This window comes from Adiantum capillus-veneris, chromosome 21, assembly GCF_014529385.1.
Source record: "Adiantum capillus-veneris isolate H3 chromosome 21, ASM1452938v2, whole genome shotgun sequence".
In the NCBI taxonomy this organism is placed as follows: Eukaryota; Viridiplantae; Streptophyta; class Polypodiopsida; order Polypodiales; family Pteridaceae; genus Adiantum; species Adiantum capillus-veneris.
The window spans coordinates 129,089,259-129,117,147 of NC_140951.1; the positions used below are offsets into that span (position 1 = coordinate 129,089,259).

A 27,889-nucleotide genomic window follows, 5' to 3' on the forward strand; every position below is an offset into this window, starting at 1 on the left:
TTTGCTTGGGGATAATAGGGTGTAGACTTGTGTTGAGATATCATGAAGTTTGATGTGAGTTCTTTTATTACTTCATTTATAAAATGAGTTCCATTGTCACTCACAAGTTCAAAGGGGCATCCAAAACGCGTGATAATGTTCTCAAAGAGGAACTTAGCTGTTGTTTTTGCATCCGCCTTTCGTGTTGCTTTTGCTTCAGCCCATTTGGTTACATAGTCGGTAGCCACAATGATATATGGTGATTGCGTGTTACGTGCAGTCTGACTAATCGGTCCTTCAATGTCTAAGCCCCACTTTTCAAATGGTTGGGTTACCTTGATGGGATGTAGAGGCATCCTATCACTTCTTTGTGGCTTCTTGAAGCGTTGGCATTCATCACATCCCTTTGCAAAAAGTGATGTATCCTTAAACAGAGTGGGCCACCAATAGCCTGACTGTAAGATCTTTCGGACAGTCAACTTTCCTGAAAAGTGACCACCAGCTACGCCCATGTGTGCCTCTTGTAGAATATATAAATACTTATCCTCGCGGGCACAGCGTCTAAGAACATCATCTTTTCCTCTCTTATAGAGAGTTCCAGCCAGTAAGCAATAGGGTTCGCATTCCTTGATTAATTTTCGAGCTATATCTTTTCGCAGTTCTTTGGGTGGAAAACCATTAACTAAGAAGTTAACAATCTTTTCACTCCATTCAGCCATTGTCTCAACAATGAACAAAGGAGTATCAGGCAATTCATCATCAACCCCCGTAGGAGCTTCGCCATTAGGGATACGAGATAAATGATCCGCCATGCCATGTTTCCTCCCAGGCCTCACAACAACGGTGAAGTCAAACTCAAGAAGAATTAACAACCATCGTGTAATTCGACCTGTGGAACACGGCTTGTTTACCAAATATAGCAATGCTTGATGATCAACATAAAACACAAACTTGGTAGCAAGAAGGTAATAGCGAAATTTCTTTACTGCCTAAATCATAGCTAGACCTTCGCGCTCTGTAGTAGTGTAGTTCATCTCGGCATCATTTAATTGGCGACTTGCAAAGCTAATAGGGTAGTCCAATTTATGTTCTCCTGGTTGAGTTAGAACACACCCAATAGCAAAATTTGATGCATCAATATGCACATGAAAAGGTACATTCCAATCAGGTGTTCGCAGGATTGGAGCACTTGTTAGGGCCTTCTTTAATACCTCATAAGATTGATGACATTCTTCCGTCCAGTGAAACTCGATAAGAAGCTTGTACAATGAACGCGCTATCTCGACAAAGTTTAAAATAAACCTTCGATAATAACCAACATGGCCCATAAATCTTTGAACTCCTTTATAGTTAGTAGGTGGTGGCAAATCGGCAATGGTTTTAATCTTACTTTCATCTGTGGATATCACGTTCTTGGACACTATATGCCCTAGAATGACTCCATGCTTAACCCAAAATTGACATTTGAAAGGGTTCAATGAGATGCGATAAAATCTGCACCTTTCAAATATTTTTCGTAGATATAACAAATGCTTCTCCCAAGAAGAATAAACACAAAGGTCGTCTAGGAAAGCTTCACAAAACTCCCTTAGAAATTCTTTAAACGCAGTGTTTATTAATCGTTGGAATGTAGCAGGGGCATTCGTTAAGCCAAAAGCCATAACACGAAATGCAAACACTCCAAACTCTGTGATAAAAGCAGTTTTAGCTCGGTCCTCTAATGCAATTGTGATTTGATTGTAACCAGAGTACCCATCTCAAAAGCTATAAGCTTCCTTGCCCGCAACTCTTTCAAGCACATGCTCTGAATATGGCAAGGGATAATGATCTCTCCTAGTGGCTGCATTAACTTTCTTGAGGTCCACGCACACTCTTAGTTTCCCATTCTTTTTTGGCACAATGACTATTGGAGAAACCCATTCTGAGTGCTCAATAGGGTATATGAATCCACATTGGCGTACTTAGGATTCATTGGATAGGGTCGTTGCTGGACGGGTTTAGCAGTGTTGATCATGAGAATTGTATGTTGCACCACAGAAGGTGGAACACCCTTCATGTCATGATATGTCCAAGCAAAGATATCATTGTATTCCTTGAGGAGCTCCTTAAGTACAGCCTCTTCAATTTCGGTAAGGTCTTGAGCAATAAAGACTGGTTTAGACTCCTCACCTGGTTCTGCTAATTCTATCTCTTTAACTACCGCTGGACCATCATAGACTCCACTGCTTCCATTGGTAGGTATTTGTTGGGCTTTGGCATACACAACCTTTCGCTCCCCCGTGGTATAAGATTTAAAATTTTCAGGAGCCGTATGTAAGTCAGCAGGCTCTTGTCCTGGCGGAGACCTAGCATTGGAGGTGGCAACGGTGTGGTTTGGACCACATTTTGGGTTCTAGGGACCATGTGCTGTAATGGCAAGTGTTGCTCCATGGGTGGGGTAGGCATCAATGCAGGAACTCGAGGTGAGTCTGCCCAAGCTATAGGCGGTCTATTTTCCATGATGCGTTTAAGCATTAGGCAATCCTTCGCTTGATGGCCATACCTACCACACGCGTTATAAGTCCCGTTAAACTTTACTCTGAAAGTAGGGCATTCACTCGTAGTATGTGGGCCCAAGCAAATTGAGCACCATTGTTGCTTCCTTCTTGGATACATATGAGTGTTTTGTGGAGCTCGATTACCCCTATGGCTTTCTTGAATGGCCTTGGTGAGATCTGCCAAAGTCATCTCAGATATCGTTTGCTCTTTCACGATTGGCTTTATCTTCATTGGCTCATGCCTTGACGCTTGCGAGCTACTAGACTTCGGCTCGGCAGACACTCTTTCTCCTGCAATCATTAAATTATCCTCCAATTGGATTGAATTCATGGTGACTGCTTCCCAAGTAGTGATACCTCTAATGACTAGGCCATTATAGATACTTTCATGTCGTAGTCCCCTAATGAATCTATCGAGCAATTGGTTGTTGTTGAATCGCTCGTTTGGATTGCATCGAGAATTCAAATTGTTTAGGCGACTAATGAAGTCTCTCACGGATTCACCTTCTTCTCGTTGGGCTTTCTGGAGCTGAGAGGCTACACCCCAAAGTACTCCCTCTCGTATGTGCTCTTTCAAGAACAATCTCCTAAGAGTAGAGTAGATCGTTTTCTCTTCTACTCCTACGGTTCTATACCAATCTCCAGCCTTTCCGCTTAGGGTCAAACTCAAAGCCTTACACTTATGTAGCTCATTGTGCTCTTCCAAGGAATCGCACAAATGTTCAAAGACTTCCATATGCTTTCTAGCATCTCCGTCTCCACTGAATTTCTGTGTGAGCTTAGCTACTTGAACTGCCTTGCTCCTAGGCTCTCTATCAGGTGCACTACGCATGTTTTCCGCAACAGAGCGACCGATAGTTTGAGCAAATGCTGCCAAATCACCTATTTGAGCAGGTATAATGGGTGTATGTGCTCCTGGAACCACATGTGAGATGGGAGTTGGCCTTGGCCTTGGCATACGCGCAGCTCTTGGGTCCCATATTTCGTATGGTGGTGTACCATACGGTGGTCCAAAGTTTACAGGCGTGGCCCTAGGCATAGGGGGTGCCTAATATGGCATGTTATTATTAAATGGCATGGCTCCACTTGTATAAGAGCTTGGATAATTCCATTGTGGATTGTAAGCTCTTGGAGTAATCGGAGGTGTAGGAGCTACATGAGGCTGAGGTACGACAGGTGCACATGATTGATACATACATGTAGGTATAGTTGGGGGCACTGTTCTACTAGGCATCGGCGCAGTGTTAACAAATGAACTCCATGGTGTATTTCTTGTCATGCTCACCACTGGGATATGCATGGTAGTTGTAGTGTCATTAAGAGAAAGATGAGCTAGATCTGGGAAGGTAAAGCTGCCACTTGTGGGTTCAGATTGTACTGAGGCTCCTAGCGAAACAACATATGGAGGATCAATGGGGCTCACTGAGGGAGTCTCCATTTGTGCTAGGGTTGGTTGGTTGGCCTTTCCATTATCCAAGAATCTCATTAGGCCTGTTGAAGGCATGTTGATCCCTGTGTTCTGTCTTTCTAACTCGACAATCCTATGGAGGACATCACAGACTTTCTGTTGTTGCTCATCTATGCTAGTAGCACCCGATGTGGATTGTAGAACATCTAACCAACCCACATGATAGGTGTGTCCTGTGTACGGATCAGTTAAAGCTTCTGCTTGTAGGTCATACTCCCAATTTTCGTTTAGGAATATCCCATCTAGGCCTGGCGTGCTGGAGGTTTCCCTCAAGGTGGAAGCATTATTGCTCCCCATCGCCTGCCCCTCCGTGACTGCTACCTTGGGAGCACTCGGTTGCTTGGCTGGCATGATTGTTGTCATAGTAGCCTTTTCTTTCAGGGCTCGACTTTGTTCTAGCCTTCGTAGGTTCTCAATTTCCCTCTCCCTTGTTGCTTGCATATAGCGTTCGATCTCTTGTACTTCGGCAAGACTCCTACCATCGGGTAGTAAAACCTCAGAGGGAGATAGTCCTAAAGGATCAGGAGGTGCAGTGGATGGAACATTCACATGCACACTCTCAAGAAGCATAGGGTCTATTTTAGGCATGAATGACGAATTTACTTCCCCACTCCCTTCATTTATTTCATTAACCGCATGTTCGGAGCGAGTAGCTCTACTAAGGGTCTCTTTTAAGCGGCTAAACACGCTGGACCTGGGCCGTGGGCCCATGGTATGCCTGTCTTGGCTTGAACTATCAGGGTTTGGTGTAGGATACCCCTCCATGACTTCGTAGTCAGAGGAAGAATCACTAGACGCGATATGAGGATCTTGGTTCGCGCTACCTTGAGTCCCGGCCGAAGGTCCAGAACCTAGGGTGGAGGAATAATGGGTGCTCGCGTAAATGGAGGCACTACCAATATGTTCGTGCTCTAACACTCGTCCAGAGCGTAGGTACATGTGACCTCCACACGCTAAACGCGTTGGTGAGTGCCCGTAAAGGCCGCTCACTTAGTTAGTTTTTTTTTTTTTTAAAAAGGTTTTTATAACCAAGTTTTTCGTTATTCTTGGCTATTTTTTGTAACCGAGCCACAAAATATGGCGTGTAATTGTTCAAGACGAGCGTTTTGGCTAAAGGAACGTGCCGTAGTTTACAGCTCCCTATTCGGCTACGTGAAGCCCTCGAAATCCTAAAAATAGTCTTATAGTCCTCGAAATCCTAAAAATAGTTTTTAAATATAAAAAGGTGTATAAACTATATTTTAAAACTAAGGATTGAGGTCTGGGTTTGGGCTTGAGCTTGGGGAATGATCTCCAGCCCGATCCTTCTTTTTAAAATAATTTTTTTTAAAAGATTTTTTTGAAAAAAAAAGAAAAGTCGCTGCGGCTGCGCCGCGCGCGCGCACGCACACTCTTAACCTACACCTAATTTATCTACTTACAGCTAATAGAGATACTGGCACACACACTCTAACACTGTTTACACAGTACTACAATAGCTAACAGATCTACAAAACTAACTTTACAGAACTAACATTGAACCTTACAGAACTAACATTCCATAGCTAATACCTTAATTCTAACAATACATTGCAAAAAAATTGTAACTCCTTCTTTACAGAAAACAAAAAAGACAGTACAGTGTAACAAAAATCTTCTCCACACAACCACACACCTTCCTTCTTCACAAATCCTTCTCCACACAACCACACACCTTCCTTCTTCACAAATACTTCAATTGAAATTGCATCACAAGAAAGCGTAAAGTGCTTAACCGAGCTTAGTGTACGGCATTTCCCCGGCAACGGCGCAAAAATGTGCGCTCCTTGCCGCACTATCGAAGCAAGGGACTTGCCGATACACCGTGTGCGAGCCACAAATGGCTCCAAGCACACAACAAGCCTAAACTAGCAAGCTCAAGAGAGCAAAGGGTGTGTCACTCATCGCTCTACGCTCGCCTTCGTGGTGGATTCCTCGCCGCGATGAAGAAGAAGCTGCAGTTGTGCCGCGCTCAACCGCTTCGCCGCCGTCGTGCCTTCGTAATGCTCGATCGCACACACACTCTTCCTCTCTCTCTCTCTCTCTCACATACACACACACACACAAAGAGGTGAAGAAGAAGAAGATGGAGATGGAGATGGAGCAAGAGCACTCTTCTATTGCACAAATGAGAGAATGAGTGAATTTTAGGTTTAGTTGGCTTTTATATGAGCTCACCCCATTCACACTTGGGCGCCCATGCTTAGCCAACTAATCCCTTGAATGTCCCAGTTAGAGTGTGCCTCGCATCGACGATCACTCTTACCGTTTTCCTATTGGTCCGACAAGCCCGGTACCTGACTCTACCAAATACATAATACACGTCCGTCGTAGGTGATGGGGTGTCCGTGAGCCGTGAGGGTTAACAATGACTCAAATTTTTCGTGGTCTTCAGAGAGTTTTGAAAGTTCATTGTCCTCTAGTCCCAGAGAAGTGAGAAATGGCGGAAGAAGATTTTTGAAAAAGTTTAGAAGGCATGGAGGCCATCTACTAGTTCAGAGGAGGAGAGCTCGTCCTCTTTTGACAGTGAACAAATGGACAAGAAGACCAAGGAGTTCAAGGATGGGGGTCCAGCAGTTAGGCTTGACACGTTTTTGGGCTATTAGGATTGTAACAGACTTGGACACTCCAAGTCAAGAATCTACCACGACATGTCAGGAATTCACTTCAAAACAGTTCACAATTTGATTCGACACCGGTCGATGGAGTTCCATGCCAAGAGGTATTGGCCCCAAAGACTGGCGCCCCTTTCTGCATTTCTTTTTATATTAAATCTGTTGCACAAAGTACAAGACAGTCGGTGGGTCTCACTCTCAGACACTATGTCCAGATGCTCTGAGAATTGGGAGCCCAAGCTACACTTATAAAGGTTTACAAGGGATGCCAAAAGCAGAGCCCCAATAGCTGCCCATAAAAAGCATTCAAAAATAAGGTAACTCCTCTCACAAGGCTTGCTTAACAAAGCTTAAAATAAAGCTCTCTCTCTTTCTTGCGTAGAGTTCAACGTAGCCCAAAAGCTGTCGTACATTGCTGCCACGTCATCAGGTGCTACAGCCTTCGTAAAACGCACCGCAAAACGCGGGGGTGTGCGTACGTTGTTGCCACGTGTCATTGCAGAAATTCGGGAATGCTTGCCACGTCAGCAATGCACCGCGTGTGTGTACTGCCACCTGATTGGTTTGTGACATACCCCCCTCTTGAAAGCATTGTAATCGCCCTCGATTACGCCTGCAAAATACACAGAAGCCATAAACTATCTTAGCAGACATTGACTGTTAGTACCGACGCACTAGGAACGCACATCTAGCACATGTACCAGTCGACAGTCTCATCACACGACATCGCAGACATCACTTGACATCACAGGACATCACTTGACAAATCACATTCAACATTCATTCGGATCTCATACCATGACGAATCGGCAACGTATTTAGCAATCGTATCTAGATCCACTCGGAACCTCATAGATGCCCGATTGACTAATCCCTATTGCAACCATGTCTATCAAGATCTTTCAGACCGAAATGGTGTAGTCATTTCGTCTATCAGTTCCTGCACTTAAACAAGTCAGAACAAGTCAGTATCGAGAATTCCAGTTCATAAAGTCATACAGCAGAATAGTGTCAGCTCACAGTATCCCTGAAACTCAAAAGAGACATCAGTGACTTTAGTATCAGAAATCGGGGCAATCTGTTGACAAAGGAGTGGAGCGACTCCCCTCTCGTGCATACCCGCTGCACCAAATTCCGCCCAAGTTGAGTTCGGGGTTCCATTTGGAATAGACTATGCTAAACCAAATGCTTCGAGGTAAAGATTCACAATCCGAGGAGTATTTGCTAGGTCCTCCTCCTCCATTCACTTCGCATCCAATCGGAGTAGGTCTTTAATCCAACCAAGGACCGTCTTATCGCTTTACCTTTTATCTTTCTATCTTTCTGTGCCAATATCTGTTCTGGAACAAGTATCTGTTCGTTTTCCTCCAATTCGGATTGCTCATCTGGCTCCCCATCATCGGGCACATCGCCTTTTGAAAGGCTTCAAGAGACTCGCATGAAAACATTGTGAAGTCTCCAAGTGTCAGGCAGCTTTAGTCTAAAGGAGACATCATTTATCTTTGCAAAAATCTGGAAAGGTCCATAGTATCTCATGCTAAGCTTTCGAGAAAGCTGCTCCTTTCCCTTTTTCTTTCTCAGGCGTTCCTTCTCAAAATGTAAGAGCACCCAATCCTTCTTGTTCAATTTCAAATCGCGACGATGTCGATCTGCTGCCTTTCTCTGAGATTTCTTTAAAGCCTTCCGGACCAGGTCCAAGCCCCTCATGAATTGGTCGGCTTCAAAGAAAAATCTTATCTTTCGTGCTAAGGAAGGGTGGAACCTTTGTAGCAAATTCAATAATCTCAAAAGACACCTTCCCTATCAAAGAGTGAATCGTGTTTCTATAGGCATATTCCCCCAAAGGTAAAAACCTTTTCCCATGAAGTCTTCAGATTCAAAGAAGAAGACTTCACCAAATCCAGTACCACTGGATTAGCAATCTCTGATTGCCCGTCAATCCGGGTGGAACGATGACGAGAACTGCAACCGCGTGCCAATGTTCTCCCAAATAGCCTTCCAAAACAAACTCGTGAACCTCGGGTCCCTATCGGAGACAATCGTCTGAGGCATGCCATGGAATCTGAAGATCTGGGCAATAAACAATTGTGCCCACTTGTGTTCTTAGGAGATGAAAAATGAAATCCATTGCAATACGTACCTAGGGGTGGGTGGGTATGTGTAAAGGCTGTAACAATCCCTGTGCTTTATGCCTGTCAAACTTGACCTTCTAGCATACCAAGCACCTTCACACAAACTTGACCACATCCTTCTTGGGTCTCAGCCAAAAGAAGTATCTCTCCACACCTTTCAAGGTGGTAGCAATACCGCAGTGACCTGTAAAAGGTGGACAGTGGCATTCGGTTAGAACCTTTTCCCTCAATGGCTGTGTAACGCACAACATGGTTTTCTTCATCAAGTAGCCATCCCGGATGGAATAGTCCTCTACTACTTTCCCATTCTGTATTCAACTGAATACATCTGCAAAAATCTGTATCTGTGACGTATTGACCGACCATATCCTCAAAGCTTCTATGATGTAGCGCGGAAATAGCCAGAACCAACTGCTTCCGGGACAAAGTATCTGCCACCTATTTCTTCTGTCCTTGCACATGGACAATGCGGAAGTAAAACTGTGACAAGATGTTTGCCCACCACATCTGCTTTTCCGATAGCTGCTTCTGTGACAAGAAGTAGCGTAAACTCCGACCATCTGTGAAAATCGTAAAATCGGCTCCAAGTAGGTAATGTTGCCACTGAGTAAGAGCATGGATAGCCGCCAAAAGCTCTTTCTCACATATCTGTATTGTCAATTCCGGCCTTGAAAACAATCGGCTCTCATAGGCAATGACATTGGCCCTTGCATTAAGACCGCATCTAGGCTACGACCACTAGTATCACAATATACTTCAAACGATTTCTGCAAATCCGACAAAGTCAAAAACTGGTCTTGTAGTCAAATTCTGTTTCAATTCCTGAAGGGCAGTCACTTCTGTGGATCCCCACAAGAAAAGGACTCCTTTCTATGTCGACAAGTGCAAAGGGGTGAACAGCCTCTGCAAACTTTCTGATGAACCGTCGGTAGTAAGAACATAAGCCCAAGAAGCTTTCAACTTCATGGATATTCTTCACATTGGGCCAATCACAGATAATCTCTATCTTGGCCGAGTCCATTTGCACTCCTGCTGCTGCTGAGACAATGTCCTGAACAGGTGTATTTCTAGGCTCGGCTCACACGGTAAGGTGGCCGGTTCGGTTGTGTGATTCCAAGTATTGGATCAATGGTATGATCCTCAGGACGAGCTAGTGGCAACTCGCTTGGCAAGCCCTCTGAAAAGCAATCGGCATGAGTGTGGAGAAAATCTTGGCGTTCTTTTTCTAGATCAGACACATATTCGACCTTCAAAAATCGTTCAGATCTCTCCAAGAAAAAGTGAGTAAAGAAACTGAAGTTCAACAAGTACAATCTTTGAGCCCTTCTTTTGTCAAAGTCACTTTCTCGACCCGGTAATCAACCATGGCGTTGTTCTTGTGGTACCAAGGGATTTCGAGTAGGACGTCACAACCTCCCAAGGAAAATACGTAGAAATTCTCGTGCCCTAAACACCCCTGTCATTCCAAATGAAGTTTGCCAATGATCGATGTAATGGCAACATCCCGTCCGGGTGCCGCTAGAACTATCTGCGCCTGTGGCCTTCGCCTGTCAGGCGTAATTCCAAATCAAGCCACCAATTCAAGTGAAGTTGACCTTGGCTCCTTCATCAGAGAAAAAGAGGACTTTGTGATCCTTCACTTTGCCCTAAAAGCGGCAAAGTTTGTACTTTCATTCATTTGATTCGGTTCGGGCCCCATGCAATGTGGTACCAGTTGGGATTTTTATCTGCCTTTTCTGCCACGTCCCTCAGCGCTTTGAAACTTTCTAGGCTTTCTTCATCCTATTCATTCGGTGCCTTGTTAGGGCACTTCGCGGAGATATGCTGAGTTTCCCCGCATTCAAAACACTTCCCCTCTTTGATATAGCTGATCCTCTCTCGACGAGTGAGCTGGGGTCGTGCATGCTTTTCTTTCGTTTCTGGGGTGCTCTTCTTCTTTCTACTTATATTTTCCGAAGTGTGTTCGGTTCTCTGCGTCATGATCTCATCTGTGGTAGGTCAAACTGCCTGAGTGAATGGCAAAACCCCGTTTCGCATGACTCATCAGTTCCTGAATGGAATCTGACTTTTGCTCTAAGCAGTGATTTCGGATCTCTGTAGGAAGACCGAAGGTAAACCGCCCAATCTGTTCTTTAACGAGATCTTCTTAAATGAAGAGGTGGGTAGAAAAGTGCTCCAGAATCTCTCGCAATAAGCGTCCCCTGTATCCTTCCTAGTCATCCGAAGATGGTTCCAAGCAATTCGTATGTTGCATTCGTACTTTCGAGTCAGCCACGAAGAAATTAAAAGCCTTTTAAATTTCAGCCATTTAACTGGCGCCGTCTTGTTCAGTAGAAGCGTGGACCACCAAGTTCTATCATTTCCCTTGAAATAAGAGGTAGCTCTCCGAATCTTGGAGTGCTTTGAGTAACGTTATCCAAAGAAAGCTCTGTCAAACTGCTGAATGAAGGCCAAAGCCTTCGAAGCATCTCTATAACCAAAAAATGTGTCAAATTTAATTGACCGTACCTTCTTTGAACTCTCGGACTTTCTTGCTTTTATCTTCTAGAAAGAAGAACCAGGTACTCCTTCAAATCGCACATGCTTCTTCTGCTTTCTTGCCGAGGCAAAAGTAGATTGATGACCCAAATAACCCAGGAAGTCAGTGCCTTTCTCCTTTTTGTTGTGCTTTTTGGCTTTGTTCTGCGCGTCAAAAAGCTGGCTAATCTGTGCATCAACCACCTCTTCTAATTCTTGCTCTGTAAACATCCTCGGCGTAGGAGGTTGTTTGAGCGCCGGTTTGAGGGGTGGCTCCGTGGTTTGCCGCCACTGTGAGTGCACCTCGTCGAAGGAGGTCTGAGTCAAAAATTTTGCAAGTTTAGGGTCCTTCGCAAAATTTATCATTAACTTGTTGCATTATCGACCAATCTTTGATGTTCCGTCTCTTCAAGCTCCGCGTGAGTAGGCCGAGGTGGGCCGTACTCCTCGCGTGAATCTTCTCCGGATGCAGAGGAAGTTGATTGTCCTTTGCTTGAATCCATAAGTGCCGCGTAAAAAGGATCGGATTTCCCGGTAGAAGAGAAATTGGCCGTGCTCTGGCCGTGCTTTGATACCACTGTTACAGACTTGGACACTCCAAGTTAAGAATCTACCGCGACACGACATGAATTCACTTCAAAACCGTTCACAATTTGATTCGACACCGGTCCGGCGGAGTGCCGTGCCAAGAGTTATTGGCCCCAAAGAGTGGCACCCCTTTCGGTTTTTCTTTTTATATTAAATCTGTTGCATAGAGTACATGGGAGTGGGTGGGTCTCTCTCAGACTCTGCGTCCAGATCCTCTAAGAAGTGGGAGCCCAAGCCACACTACTAAAGGTTTACAAGGGATGCCAAAAGCAAAGCCCCAAAAGCTGCCTATAAAAAGCATTCAAAAATAAGGTAACTCCTCTCACAAGGCTTGCTTAATAAAATAAAGCTCTCTCTCTCTCTCTCTCTCTCTCTCTCTCTCTCTCTCTCTCTCTCTCTCTCTCTCTCTCTCGCCCGTAGAGTTCAGCGTAGCCCAAAAGCTGTCGTACGTTGTTGCCACGTCATCAAGCCGTACAGCCTCCGTAAAACGCGCCACAAAATGCGGGGTGTCCGTATGCTGCTACCACGTCATTGCAGAAATTCGGGGCTGCTTGCCACGTCACAAATGCACCGCACGTGTGTATTGCCACGTCATTGGTTTGTGACAAGGACACCCATCAAGCCCTTGAGTTTATACAGCAATTTGACATCGTCTTCTTAGGAGCTCAGTTCTCGGAACGCTCTAAGGAGCAAATGGCAGTCTCTTACTTGAGAGGACATGCACATACTTGGTGGTCCACTCTGTTGTTACGCAGAGAAGCATCTATGATGGGCTTGGCATTATTTGAGAATGACTAAGAAAGACACGTTGGATGACTACTGCCGGAGGTTTTGTGATATCTTTTTGCCAATGTGCTCATTTTGGAGGGTCTCTTTGAGAGACCCGATTCAGTGGTTTTGTGGTAGTTTGCCAAAAGAGATTCGATAGTATTGTTTGCAACAGAAGTCTGGTTCTATTTAGAGACTTATGGGACATGCCAAGCAAGGTTTTGGAATGCATGTCGGCTCATTGTTTTATCCTACGGACAAGCTAGTGTTCACCTCGACATAGCAAGAGTCTTGCAGTGAAGAGAATGAACCAAGGGAACCGGATGAAACTTCATCAGAGGATTCCGGAGAAGTAAGGCAATCAGATGGTAGTGCATCTAAAGATTCCGATGAGCTAAGAGAAAAAAATGCAAGTTTATCAGAGGATTTTGGGGAAGAAAGGGAATTAGATGATAGTGCATTTGAGGGTCCTAACAAAGCAGGGGAATCAGTTGATTGTTCATGTGAGGGCTTCGACAATTGAAATTGAAATGCCAGCAGGTAGGGGACGCCACGAACAGGTCCCAGGGCACACGACAAGAACATAAACGGAATCAATTGGTAGATCAGAGAATTCCAAAGATCAGATTCCGGTGCCAAGGACAGGGGAGGTCAGCATGGCTACCAACGGGTCAGAGGGTATGGAAAAAAGGAACTAAAAGGTAAGCTAGGTCCACTGTGATAGACTTGGGCACCCCAAGTCGGAAGTCAGGCACGACACACGAGAGAATCACTTAAAATACTTCACAACTTTATGACAATTTAAAGTTGAGTTGACACGGGCCCGACGAGATGTACATATTTTGGGGGACCACTCCACCAATACTATGTAAATCCGGAAGAGGTAAAAACCATGACTACTCACACAAGACCTAGATTGTACATGTGAGCCCAATGAAAACCAAGGTGGAGGAGTCTTTTGGACATGTACGAGTCCCAAACACAGGACCTTTAGGATCAACGGGGCCTAGGGCTTCCATGAACACACATAGGGGTAGTACTTTTCTTGATGTCACTTACACCACTAGAATCCCTCCAGCTATTACACAAGATCGACTTGATGAACATATAGCGGATAGGATATCACTGGTAGTACATTTGTGCCCAGAGGCATTGGCCCCAAAATCTGGTGCCCCTTTCGGTATTTATTTTTATAGTAATGAATCAACAGATGTCACAAGACGGGCACCACGTGCCAATAGAAAAAGAACAGACTGAACGGACTTTTAGCACTTCAATAACAACTGAACTGAAAGAGAGAGATTACACGCGACACGGAGTGGCGGAATTCCACCCCAGAGAGTATTGGCCCCAAACCTTGGCGCCCCTTTCGGTATTTCTTTATATTGCATCAACTCAGTACAAGCCGATACTCCAGACTCTGCACCTTCTTCAGGAAGCATGCCAGAGAATGTGTCCTAACCTCATATTTAAAGGCCCTAGGCCCCAAAAGTAGTTTACAGTGAAAAGCCTTCAAAACTCAAAAGCTTCAGGTCCAAAAGCAATGCCAAAAAGCTACCAGCGTAATTTATGGAAATCCGTACAGCTGCCATGTCAACAGTCAGCGCAAAACACGGAAATCCGTACAGCCTGCCATGTCAGCAGCCAGCGTATTTTTTTCGAAAATCTGCTAATGTCATCAACAACTACGCAATTTGTGTGTGTGTGGGTCCTGCTTTATTTCCTTTATGTCACTTGGGGCCCCATCGGACGGGGTCCCCATAAGTTGATAGGACTTCTTCTTTTGTTACTTGTTCTTAGGGTTTAGGCCCCTCGGCCCACATCTGCAAGTTGGCTCCCTTCTTAAGGGCTTTGACGCGTTATCAATTTGTGACTGTAGAGTTACAATTTCCCGCCGGCCCTCTCGGCTCAGATGCTCGTCAGCAAAATGAGGGGAGAAAGCATTTGTTGAGCACAAGCATTGACTTGTTGTTGACGCTGCATCTCTATTCTTTTGTATTCGGTGGGTAGAAACAGGTTCTCTTTCGAACCTTAAGAAGGTGGTCGATGTCCGTTTGAATCTCCGCTATTCTCTCTAGAACTTGAGTGGTCGAGTGCCACAGTTTCCTCCTGGCGGGATTCGTCGACTAAATCCATGTGTGCTGCAAGTAGGAGGATCGTATCCTTCATAGAAGAGTCAACGTTTGAGCTCTAATACCACTATAATAGACTGTGACAGTACAAGTCGAGGATCTAGTGCAACACACGCGAGAAAAGTGAAGTACCTAACAAAACTGAAAGAAAGAGATGACACTGTACGACGAAGTTTCGTGCCTAGAGAGATTGGCCCCAAAGACTGGGGCCCCTTCTTGGTATTTCTTTATTGTTATGCTTCACAAAGTACAATGTCCGAAGGTCCTCTTCTCTCAACACTGCTCCCAAGCAAATCTACGGGAAGAGGCCCTAGCAATTTATTTTTAGGCCCTGGGCCTTCCAAAAGCATTTTACATGAAAAGCGTCAAGTCCAAAAGCATCTTGCCTTGCCCCAAAAGCGTGTGCTAGAAATACCCAACACAAATCGCACGGCTTGCCACGTCAGCAACGCAAATCGCGGGTGTTTGTACAACTACCACGTCAACAGCCTGCTACACAATTTTTGGAGTGGCCTTGCTTTATTTTAATGCCTTATGTCCCTAGGCCTTGTTGGATGTCACAGGCTTGGGCACCCCAAGTTCGAAAATTGGCATGACATACGAGAGAATCACTTAAATTACTTCACAACTTTAAAGTCACAGCTCAATTTGGTTGACACGGCCCGGTGTAGTTTCGTACCCAAAGAAATTGGCCCCAAAGACTGGCGCCTGTCAAGACGGGCACCACGTGCCAATAGAAAAGAACAAACTGAACAACTTTAAGCACTTCAAATAACAATTGAACTGAAATAGAGAGAGACGACACGCGACACGGAGTGGCGGAATTCCACCCCACAGAGTATTGGCCCCAAACCTTGGCGCCCCTTTCGGTATTTCTTTATATTGCATCAACACAGTACAAGCCGGTACTCCAGACTCTGCACCTTCTCCCGGAAGCATGCCAGAGAATGAGCCCTAACCTCATATTTAAAGACCCTTACCCTAAAAAGCAATTACAGTGAAAAGCCTTCAAACTCAAAAGCTCCTAGTCCAAAAGGCAATGCCAAAAGCTGCCAACTTTTCATAAATTGCGCTGGTGTCCGTACAGCAGGCCACGTGTCAGCCTACCACGTCAGCAAATCAGGGTTAGGGTTAGGGTTAGGGTTTTTGATTTTAGGGTTAGGTTTTCAGTAGAATTAGGGTTTTTGATTTTAGGGTTAAGTTTTCAGCAAAATTAGGGTTTTGGATAGAATTAGGGTTTTTGATTTTAGGGTTAGGGTTTCAACAGAATTAGGGTTTTGGGTAGAATTAGGGTTTTGATTTTAGGGTTAGGGTTTCAATAGAATTAGGGTTTCGGCACGTCAGCAGTTTGTTACATCTCCCCTTCTTGAAAGAGAGTAATTGTCCGCGATTCCAGCATATCTGCAAAACAACTCAAGTTAGCTCAAAATTTTCGGAGGGTCATTCCGGAGGGTCATTCCGAGGGACAATCAGTTTGCTCTTTTTACTAAGGAGTTAGCTTCTCCTTTCTGCTCTTTTGATCAAGGAGTTAGCTTCTCCTTTCGATTGTTTTGATCAAGGAGTTAGCTTCTCCTTTCGTCCAGATCGGAACTCTTGATATTCCGGCGTAGTAAAATTAGCCATCACACCCAGACCGGACTGATCTTCCATGGGTGTCTTGATGCACTAAAATTACATACCTAGGCAATCTCATCCAATTAGGAATATTCAGTGGTTGGCACATCACAATGCAACAAAAATGCTGACATATGCATGTTACAAGACATAGAAACATAAAGCCGCCGATGAACACTCCTCCCGCATAACCTAACAAGGTCCGGGCCGAGAGATATTCAACGACTTCCTCATCACTCCTCCCGCATAACCTAAAAAGGTCCGGGCCGGGTGATATAGAGGCCTTTTACAACCAAACGTCCCCAGACCGCAACCTGCGTCGTTTGGAGGTGCTCAGAGTAACCACTGCTGAGACTTCTTAATACTCCTCCCGCATAACCATCCAGGTCCGGGCCGAGAGTCACCACAACAATTATTTTACAAGCATACAATCAAACGCTCCCCAGGCATCGGCTTGCGTCGTTCCAAGGCTCAAACAATACCAAAACAATATTTCTCACTTCTCCACCCGGGAGTAAAATCACCAATCATTGAAACCAGTATCAAACAAGAGTCAAACAATTCAAATCGGCACCAAAACAGGTTCAAAACAGATACCATCCATTTCAAACAAATTCCAAATAGGATCACCAAACAAGATCAAACAGAACTCAAGCAATCTTGATATCAGTCGAGCTCGAAAAGTCGGTTGACTTTCCATCTTGAAACCTGTACCAAATTAGGGTTAAGTTCCTTCCATGAGGTTGTAGCCCAGCACAGCATGGTCCGTCAGCTCTTGGACAAACAATGTTGCTTTGGCGGCGATGGTAGTCCCAAGATAGCAATCGCATTAAACCTCCAAGGTCATCTGCTCGTGCAGAGACGTCTACTGAGAGATGTCGAGAAATTTCAATATATAATCTGCTAGGGTTTCCATGGCAAGCATTTCAGGGTACCCCACTCTGCCAGAAGTTGCACTTTGAAGGAAGATGTCAGAAACCATATAACTTCAGGCAATTTTTTTTTTTTCTTGAAAGCTTGCCAAGTACTTGGAGTATGCTGCTTGGTAGTTGTAGACATCAACATCTACATGGCACTGCTTTTGAGAAAAACAGTGACTTGAAACAAATCTGGATCCTTCTCTTGCAAGTGATCTTAATTGGCTTATGCCCAATAAGACATGAGCGGTGAAGATGGGAGCGCGCCCGATGCGCGATGAAGTAAGGGTGGGAGTCGCTAATAGGTCCGGGTTGGAGGGTGAAGATGTCTCAAATAGAATTCCATCAATAGCTCTGTCTGCTCTTTTGTAGGACTGGTATGCTTTCAGAAAAGCACACGCCTGATGCTCTAATACCATTGTCACAAGACGGGCACCACGTGCCAATAGAAAAGAACAGACTGAACAACTTCAAGCACTTCAAATAACAACTGAACTGAAATAGAGAGAGACGACACGCGACATGGAGTGGCGGAATTCCACCCCAGAGAGTAATGGCCCCAACCCTTGGCGCCCCTTTCGGTGTTTCTTTATATTGCATCAACACAGTACAAGCCGGTACTCTAGACTCTGCACCTTCTCCAGGAAGCATGCCAGAGAATGAGCCCTAACCTCATATTTAAAGGCCCTTACCCTAAAAAGCAATTACAGTGAAAAGCCTTCAAACTCAAAAGCTCCCGGTCCAAAAAGCAATGCCAAAAGCTGCCAACTTTTTTAAATCGCGCTGGTGTCCGTACAGCAGGCTACGTGTCAGCCTGCCACGTCAGCAAATCAGGGTTAGGGTTTTTGATTTTAGGGTTAGGGTTTTCGGCAGAATTAGGGTTTTTGATTTTAGGTTTTGGGTTTCAGCAGAATTAGGGTTTTGGACAGAATTAGGGTTTCTGATTTTAGGTTTAGGGTTTCAACAGAATTAGGGTTTTGGGCAGAATTAGGGTTTCTGATTTTAGGGTTAGGGTTTCAGCAGAATTAGGGTTTCGGCACGTAAGCAGTTTGTTATAGCGCCCCTTTCAGTATTTCTTTTATACTAATGCTTGAGCAAAGTACAACTCGCGAGGGAACCACTGCTCTCAGACTCTGCGTCCAGATGCTTTGAAGAGTGAGACCCCTTGGGCTTATTTTTTCTTACAAGGGATGCCAAAAAGCAGAGCCTCAAAAGCTTCCAAACTTAAAAGCAAAAAGTCCCAAAAACATATGATCAAAAATATGTTGGAAAAAGCACTCAACGCTATTTACGAAAATCCGTACTGTTTGTCCACGTCAACAGTCAGTGCAAATCCAAGAAAGCCGTACTGTTACCACGTTGCATCTGTCGTGTGAAATCCGGGTTGCCTCTCCATACAATTTTTTGCCACGTCATCAGCTCTGTCCGCGAGTGGTTATGCCACGTCACCATTTTGTGACATGCCCCCCAGTTGAAAGAATTGTAAAGGCCCTCATTACGCCTGCAAAATCAGACAGAAGCCATAAACCAGTTCAGTAGACACTGACTCTAGTAGTGACACAGTAGACGACACAAATCAAGCACTCGTATAAAGACGATAGTCACATCACATTCACATTACATTCATAACATATCACATAGAGTCTAGGACCGTGATTCTTGGCAACGTATTTAGCAATTGCATCTAGATCTGCACGAGACCTCACTGATGTCGGATTTACTAATCCCATATTGCGATAACGCATTTAGCAATCGCATATAGATCGGCACCGGACCTCACTGATGTTGGATTTACAAATCCCATATTGCGATCATGTCCATAGAGTGTGTTCTCATTTACGACCATGATTCTTGGCAACGTATTTAGTAATCGCATCTAGATCCATCCCGGATCTCATTGATGTTGGATTAACTAATTCCATATTGTGATCATGTCCATAGATTTCCGAGATTGAAATACCGTAGTCATTTGGTCAATCATTCCATCTGCACTCAAACACTGTCATGTACGAGTAATCATTTCCGGGGATCCCAATCCATCAATCACACATTGAGTTCATACTAAACAAAGTGGTTCAATCATTCAGTCCTAGTTGTGTGGCATCTCATCCCGTAAGAACCGTTGATGCACTCATGACAGCTCCATTGAATCATTCATGATTCTTTTCGTTATCGGGTTCATTCTAGAGCTGCCATTTTTGCGAATTCATCATCATCTTATTCTCGATTTTCACTTGTTATCTGCACACAACTAGCAAGTTCTTCCAGAAAACATTAATTTCATACATAAATCAAATTCATCTTGAAGAATTTCCATGCAGTTCATAAATCACACACTTAGTTCATACTGAACACAATGTTTCAATCATCTAGTCATCTCATCCGTCTAGAAGTCTTGATGCACCGCATCCCGCAGGTACTCTTGATGCACTCACCATAATATCTAGTCATCTCATTCATATGAAACCTTGATGCACTAGAATCATTCATCATCATTCAGCATTTCTCATGCATCATCATCCATTCATTCAAATTTCAAACAGAACTCATCATTCTTATCTTGAATCGACGAATTCATTCCTGAGCTACCGTTGCTCCTGATCGCTTTCAGATGCCAATTTCCTTGCCATGTCATTCTCAATTTTACCTGCAAAATAGACAAAATTTCAAGCAAATGGTTCACTTCGTTGCAAAGGAGTCGATGTCCCGCTTCATGCTTCCAAATGCTTTCATATGTATGTTCCTGGCTCCTAGTAGTTATCTGCACCCAGATAACAAGAGCTTCCAAAAACATTAATTCCACACATGTTGAATTTTTTTGCAAAAACCCTAATTTCATAAAGTTGTTGGATATAAGATCTGCTCGCGTCAATGCGTAGAGCTTGTTGAGAGGAGCTTTCATATGTATGTTCCTCGCTCCTAGTAGTTATTTGCACACAGATAACAAGAGCTTCCAAAAACATTAATTCCACACATATTGAAATTTTCTGTAAAAACCCTAATTTTATAAAGTTGTTGGATATAAGATCTGCTTGTTTCAATGCGTAGAGCTTGTTGAGAGGATCAACTTTGCCTTCTGTCATATATCCAAATTCTTAATCGTTGAAGAGATTTTTAAAGGTGACATTTTGTCATATCGGACATGGTCCCATAAGCTGAAGGAAACTGAACTTTAAAAATAGGCCACTCGGCAAGACTTGAAAGTTGGTAAAACTTCTTCTTCTGCTTCTCTCACCAAGGTTTGGACCCCTCTCTATCCGGAGTCCGTCCTATAGGTCATGCCACATTATCACTTTGTGACACTGTACCTTGAAGCTTTTGGAATATTAGCAGTATCTATGCCAAAAGTTATCGATCAGCAGGTTGAATGTGGTGCAGTGCGGACTGCACAAGAGGGTAGCCACTCCACTCCATTGTCACAAATTGCCTAGATTGAATAAAATCACTAGTTTCTCTTTGAGATTTTAGTATAAGTGACAGGCTGACAATGTTTTGCGGAATGACTTTATGAACATATGTACATTGAATTGGAAATTTCCTTGATTGAACCAAAGACGTGCTCTTTCATGCTTGTATTGTTAGAGACATTTAGAAAAAGATGAAATGTTTGCAGCATTTTGTCTGATGAATGATTTGAACTTAGTGCATTTAGACATCTGTTAGAGATCAGTGAGATCTGGATGTGATGGCTAAGTGAATGAGAACTGAATCTGAATTGAATGAGATTCTAGTGCATCGAGATTTCTATGTGGATGAGATGACCGGATACTGTTGTGAGTGCATCAAGAGTTTCGGAAGGATGAGATGGTTGCACAATGGTCTATCTCTTTATCTTTATATGGACAAGGAAAACCTTCTGACTTTCCATTTCCATGAGACTTTTCATTTCCTAAACTCACCCCATGCATTTGAGATGTTTTGAAAGGATTTTTTTTTTTCCCAAATTGGGGAGGCCTACTCAAACCATTCCACCATTTACGTTGTGCTCCCAACATCTAAGCACCTCTTTGAAATACAAACTTTGCGGCATCAAGAGTTTCAGACGGAATGAGATGGCTAGATTGAATGATTGAAACATGGTGTTCAATGTGAACTAAGTGTGTGATTATGTGAACTGCACGCTATGTGGATGTACTGTTTGGTGGGGATGGTCATGGGCATGGTTTGTGTGATTGAAATGTGAAAAGAAAGGATGTGATTGTGATAGTAACAAGATTTAATGGATCAACACATCCATGAAAAGATCAACACGGTTTGGATGTGATTGCTGAATAGGTTACAATGATCATGATTTGTATCTGAGACCCTCGACAGAAATGTGATTGATTAGTAACTGATGTCTTTGTAGAAGTGCTAGATTGGTGAAGTTTGGTGCTTCAGTACATAGAGTGAGTGTCTATTGAAAAAACTTTCTGTCTTTGTAGGAGTGTTGGATTGGTGGAGTCTGGTGCATGAGTACATAGAGTCAATGTCTATTGAAGAAACTTTCTATCCTTTGGCTGTTTTTGCAAACATAATGGAGGGCGATAACAATTTTCTCAAGAGGGGGGAATGTCACGAAGTGATGACGTGGCATGCCTAACTGGAAAGGAATGGCCGAGAGAACAAGAGAAATTGAACCCAAAAGATGGTTGAGAGGGCCTAAGAAGTTAGGGTTTTAGAAACCTAACCCCCTTTAACTTAAAGAACTTAAAGAGCATTGGCCGACGGGCCTACACCTAGTTTATCAAAAGCTTGAACTCTGGTTGAGTTTTTCGTAAATCACGGTGACATGCTGACGTGGCAGGTTGTATGGAATTCCACGTTTTGTGTTGTAGGTGATGACATGGCAGACTATACGGATTTCTGCTTTTTGTGTTGCTGGCTGTTTGGCAGTTTTACGTAAGCTTTTGGGGAGCAGGTGCTTTTGGGTGTAGTGCTTTTTGACCTAGTGCTTTGGGCATCCCTTGTCCTGTTTATAAGTGCCCTTTGGGCCACTGTTCTGCTGGATGCAAAGTCTCGGAGAGAGTGAGACCCTTGGGAGTTGTACTTTGTGAAGCATAATAATAAAGAAATATCGACAGGGGCGCCAGTCTTTTGGGCCAGTGCGTCTGGGCTCGGAACTCCGTTGTGCCCTGTCAACTCTCTCTCTCTCTCTCTCTCTCTCTCTCTCTCTCTCTCTCTTCAAGTTCAGTGATTTTGCAGTTTCTGTTTGTGTGTTGCTATTGATTTCTTGCTTGGAATATCCAGGCCTGTAACAACGTTCTTTGTTTTGAATGGTCTATAGGTCTTTGCATCAGGAGAGGATGATCTTGCTGGTATGGCTAGCGTTAGCTCAGATGACGAAGATGAAGAGCCTGCTGCCGAGACCATTGCACCAGAAGCTGTGAAAGAGATTCCTGATGGGTTTGAAAGAAGGCCCTCGATGCCCAAAAAGAAGCCTAGAGGTAACTTGGTTTTATTTAGCAGGACTGTCATTGACACACAAGTGATAAAGTTTGTACACTACCTCTGTTTCTAATATTTTCTGCTTCTGCCTCAGTCGATTCGTCCGAGCCAGCAGGCCCTCCACCTCTCATACATGGAGAGGGGAAATCATTGAAAATTTTAGGCTTCAATCGGAAGCAGAGGGCAGCATTTGTGCAGATTTTGATGCGGTAATTGCTTATAATTTGATGTCCATTTCCATTTGACAAAATGTTTTTATCTGTAATTTTGTCTCGTATAGTAAAAGAGATAGAATCGCAGGCTCTTTATTTCTAACAAAAACTTGTCTTATGGAATGGGTTCGGAAAAATGGTCTCTTTTGTCACTTTTGTTTTACTGAAATGCCCTTTATTTTAATTTTTCGATCTTCAAGTTCTTACATCAAACAGTTGGTAGTCTTGTCTATGCTGCTTGTTGTCCTCTCATGTCAGATGCATGAATTTTCAACATCGGATATAAGATATTTGGCCAAGGTGCAATTGATACCAAATAAAATTGTGGCAGAAAAAATATTTTTATTCTATTTTACTGCGTCAAAAAAACCTCAGGTCTTGTGCACTGATTTCGCAAGTCAGCTAAGTATACATTCCTAGGAACATGCAGGTTCAAGCACTTGTCGAATGTTCAGAAGTTAGTGCACTTTGTAAGAGATTCCAATCTGCTTGATTGAAGTGGTATAGGGTGTGCATAATCTGCTATGGGGTCTGTACACTTTTTGCCACATGCAGCATGGCTTCCCTTGCCATTACTATCTCAAAGGAAGGCATCCATAATCGGCATTGATTGGGCAGGTTTGGACTTGGAGATTTCAGCTGGAGTGAATTTCTACCAAGAATGAAACCAAAAACAGCAGAGGAAATTACAAGGTATGATCTTGACTTTTCAAGTATTTGGCCCATCTTTTGAAGATCTCTGTCAGTGAATTTTGGCTTCTATTTTCAGATATGGGACTCTTTTTTTAACCCATATTGCTGAGGATATATCGGACTCTCCAAATTTTTCAGGTAGTACAGTTAAAGCCAAGTGTTTTAGCCTTTGGCCTCTGGCCGTTTCTCCAGTTGTTTCCATTTTCCCAGATTTGTACCAGTTTTTTGGATTCTAGCCTGTTCATGGCCTATTGCCTAGTTATATCCCCAGCTTTGTACTTCCCCTGACAGGCTCATTCTAGAGCATCTCCAGGGGGCTTTTCAGTATTGGTAATCCAGCTCTATTTTTCTTACAAATAAATTAAACTATCTTAGAACTTTGAGGTAACAGCAAAGCATTTCTTGTATTAAGTTGATGGTTTTGATAAGATAGTCTGTCTGTTGTATTTAGACGGCGTCCCAAAGGAAGGACTTCGAATTCAGGATGTTTTGGTGCGGCTTGCGATTTTACACCTAATACAAGACAAAGTAACTTGCCAAGCTCCATGGCCGTCTTTCATAAGTTATGTGTATTATGTGCATTTAACTATATTTGCTTCTTGAATAGGTGAAAGATGTCAAAGATGTATCCAAGATTGCTCTTTTTTCTGATGATGTCTACAAGAGGCTTCCTGGGCTGGTGAATGCCAGGTTTTGGAAGGAGCCACAGGATTGGAAGCTTCTGCAGGCCATCTTAAAGTAAGTTAACAGTCATGCTTGAGGGGAAATGATAAAGAAACTTTGTAGTTTTATGTGTGTTTCTCCGCAGGTCACCCTAAAGTAAGTTACAGCCATGCTGGAGGGGCCGTGAGAGAGAAATCCTTTAGTTTAAACTTTTATGTGCGTAGCTCTTATTGATATTGTTCTGTTACAGGCATGGTTATGGGCGCTGGCAAGAAATAATCGAGGATACTGAGTCTGATCTGAAGTCTTACATTTGTAAAGAGTTGCAGCTGCCATCTTCGGGGAATGTTTCAATGCTTGATGGCTCTCGGTCACCAACGAAAGTACCGGGTCAGGAAGGCAGTAGCTTCCCGAAAGAAGAAGCTGCGGGACAAGCCGTGGGCATTAATTCTAACCATGCAGGGGGGCAGGAAGATGGAGGAATAGGGTTTTCAGCAACTGAAAGGCCAGACGAACACCGCATACACAAGAGAATGGTTGAGTTTTTGAAGAAACGAGTAGTGCTACTTGAAAGGGCCTTGAATGCAGAGTATCACCAGGAGTCTTTGGTCTCTGATCTGCCCAACCTTTTGTCTGTGATTTGGAAATTATAGCCTTTTTTTTCCTTGTGTGTTTCATTTGCTTGGCTGGCTTTGTGCTTGCAACTTTACGCAGGGTCAGTGCTTTTAGGTGTGGTCAAATCTAACGCATGCTAATACCTTTCAGGAAGAATCAAAAGTGGAAGGAGAAGCCATGGAAGATGCAGGTCAGACTGCCCCCCAGGCTACAGGAAATGATGCTGAGGACTCTCACCCTTTTCTCACACTATTAGGTATATGGGATTCTGCCTACAAATGAGAGGATCTGTTAGGTCCTAGGATGTTATTCACGGTCATTTTGTTCTTTGTTCATGCACCTAGCTACTAGATTTATACAAAGCAAAAGCATCTGCTTCTTGTGGCTCAAGCTACTCTTATCAGTAGTGTCAGTTGTTCGCCTATGTTGAGCTAAAAACTGTTTGGGGTGCAATGAGTTAAGTTTTTAATTTCCTTGTGGTAGAATCATTTGGAAGGACAAAAACTTAAAAGGCTGATTGGGACACCACATGCCCTTATAGTCAACATTAGCCACTATCAGTCACTCACAATGGGCATGCGTTCATTTCTTTAGTCATCAATGCTTTCATGCTTTGCTATTTTCTCTAGACTCTAATATGAAATTTGAATTAGGCATCAATATTTTCAATGATTATTGGTCAAATTGTTTTGACAGCTCCAGAAGAAATTTCAGCATATGCTTATGATAATGAACCAAGAAGATTAGAGGTTGCTCGGATTTACAATGAGGTAGTGTCTTTGCCACTGCATGCTTTTGATGTACCAACCAGGCTTGCTTTGGCTTCATGCATTCTGACCTCACAGATTTCAAATTTCAGATTTGCAGAACGGTGAATGAGTGTGAAGTGGACGCTGCAGAGACGTACACTGGAAACAAGTCAGCTGGGATTCGATTGAGGAAAAGCTCTCGACAAGTTGATGGACTTTCAATAGACATGCAGAAGGCGTTTGTTTCGTTTCAGTCAACAGGGTTTGGTGACCAGGTTGTGTATGGTGCAAATATCTTTGGGGATGAAGCCGATGCTATTTCGGAGGAATTGGATGAAGATGAAGCAGATTTAGACTCTGATGGTGAAGGGCAGCAAGCTGCAGCTCCAAGTGGACAAAAGCAAGAAGGTTCAGAGAAACCAAATTTGGTCTATGGCAGTATTAATTCACTATATTCTTCCAGTCCAGGCATGACGATGGCAACAGAGTTCCCAAGGATGGCAAATGTCCCGGCCATTCCCAATCCTCAAAACAGTAATGACTTCAATTGGCCTTTTTCTTGACATGTGAATGTTTTGTATGTTTATTTATTTTACATATGTATAAATATCTATTGGCTTGTATGTATATATGTGTGTGTGTGTGTGTGTCTGTGTGATATGTATGTATAAAACAGGAGAGTGGGCTTCTGAATGTCCTAAAAAGGAAAAGTCGGTGGCTTTCCAAAATATTATTATGGAAGATGGATATAGCTATTCAGAGCTATCATCAATGAAGTAGAGGGAAGATCTATAGGAGAGTTCCACTATGACTATGCTCACTAGAGAGACTATATTCTGAGAGGGTATTCTGGATTTGAAAGGGTTTCATACTTTTCATAAGAATCTTGGATGGAAAAGTGTACCTTTTCTTCAGGTGCGAGAAAGGGTAGATCTTCTGCAAGAATACCATCGATACTAATAGCTGGAGATTCTAGATCTCGTCTCTCTTCTTCACTTATTTCTCTTAGTGCTATATATATATATATATATAGGTATATGTGTATATATATCTATGTATGTATATACATACATATGCATACTTGTATAAAAGGACTTTGCTAAGTGGTAAATTTCTTACTTGCAGATTATCATCATCGACCTTTTGGATCCGCTGCATTGTAATTACAGGCCTTGCATTTCGTCACAGAGAAGCATTGAGTTCAAAAGGGACACAGTTTGTATAGGCTGGAGAAGAACAGGTTCTCTCGTGTACATAGTTCGCATCATTGCTGTAAGTTTCAATACAGGAAAACAATGAGGAGAAACAAAGAATTGCAGCCTTTCCACAGGAATGAACCCCACTAATACCGCATTTGGGACTAATACAATCATCAAATTTTTGATACAAGCAACCAGCACAGAAGAGGCTGGAGGTCTTACTGTGGACGCTGTGTCGGCTCTCAAGCCAAATGTAATCATTGATGAGGTGTAGTGTCTAAATTCTATATTGTATGATTTTTACAGCTCCATGGACATCTCAATTCAATGCAAAGCAGCAGAAGCACGTTAAAGACTGATGAGCGGTGTGAAGCCTTTGTTTAAACCCTTACTCCACCTGCTCATATTCGAATTTGTATGTTTTTCTCTGCTTTGAATTCATACTGTGCATTTATTTGCATTCGCTGACAAAAAAAATTTTCGAGTAGTTTTTACACCTTGAGGTCAGTAACAATTGCACACCGTGAATGCCAGGATATCTTTGTTAGCCATGTGCTATCGATAATGGTTGGAATTCTAAATTACATCTTGGAGTGCGAGGAGCCCATTTACCACAGTACAATGTATCGGACACATAGGTCACCTGACTATATTTATTGATGAAGCCCAAGAGCTTTGGAACCAGTAATTAAGCTTTTCGTCTTCAAGGCTATAAAAGCCCTTCAATAAATGAAAAAAGGACACTGCTTTTTTAGTTCAACATTATTTTTTTAATTGTAGTGTCAAGTATCCTGGGACTCTTCTGGTCTTGGACACGTGTGGTATGTTTTCCTACCGACCTTTCGTATGTATTTTGTGAAACTAAGAACAAGCTTTCTAGGTCTTGCTCAAAATCTAGTAAAGTATTAAGATTAAAATATACTGATCTTATCAAGAAGTTTATGACATTGGTTAAAACTGTCATCAAAAGTTGAAGTTTCTTCGAAAAATTTAAGAAAATGCCTTTTAAAAAGAAGAAGTGTTTCTCACAATGTCTAGAGGTACTC

The 27,889-nt window shown here is 43.2% G+C and overlaps 1 protein-coding gene across 1 annotated transcript in view; it reads left to right on the plus strand.

The window, feature by feature from the left end:
- Positions 1-27,202, plus strand: part of PKL (chromatin remodeling factor CHD3 (PICKLE)) — a 93,061-nt gene extending 65,859 nt beyond the window's left edge. Inside the window, exons 23-33 of the mRNA XM_086494226.1 lie at positions 22,552-22,711; positions 22,807-22,921; positions 23,543-23,617; positions 23,694-23,755; positions 24,069-24,145; positions 24,225-24,355; positions 24,531-24,888; positions 25,046-25,151; positions 25,592-25,665; positions 25,755-26,178; positions 26,770-27,202. Of these exons, the coding sequence (XP_086350352.1) occupies positions 22,552-22,711; positions 22,807-22,921; positions 23,543-23,617; positions 23,694-23,755; positions 24,069-24,145; positions 24,225-24,355; positions 24,531-24,888; positions 25,046-25,151; positions 25,592-25,665; positions 25,755-26,178; positions 26,770-26,807 (1,620 nt within the window). The 3' untranslated portion in view covers positions 26,808-27,202. The remainder of the gene's footprint in view (positions 1-22,551; positions 22,712-22,806; positions 22,922-23,542; positions 23,618-23,693; positions 23,756-24,068; positions 24,146-24,224; positions 24,356-24,530; positions 24,889-25,045; positions 25,152-25,591; positions 25,666-25,754; positions 26,179-26,769) is intronic.
- Positions 27,203-27,889: the final 687 nt, after the last annotated feature.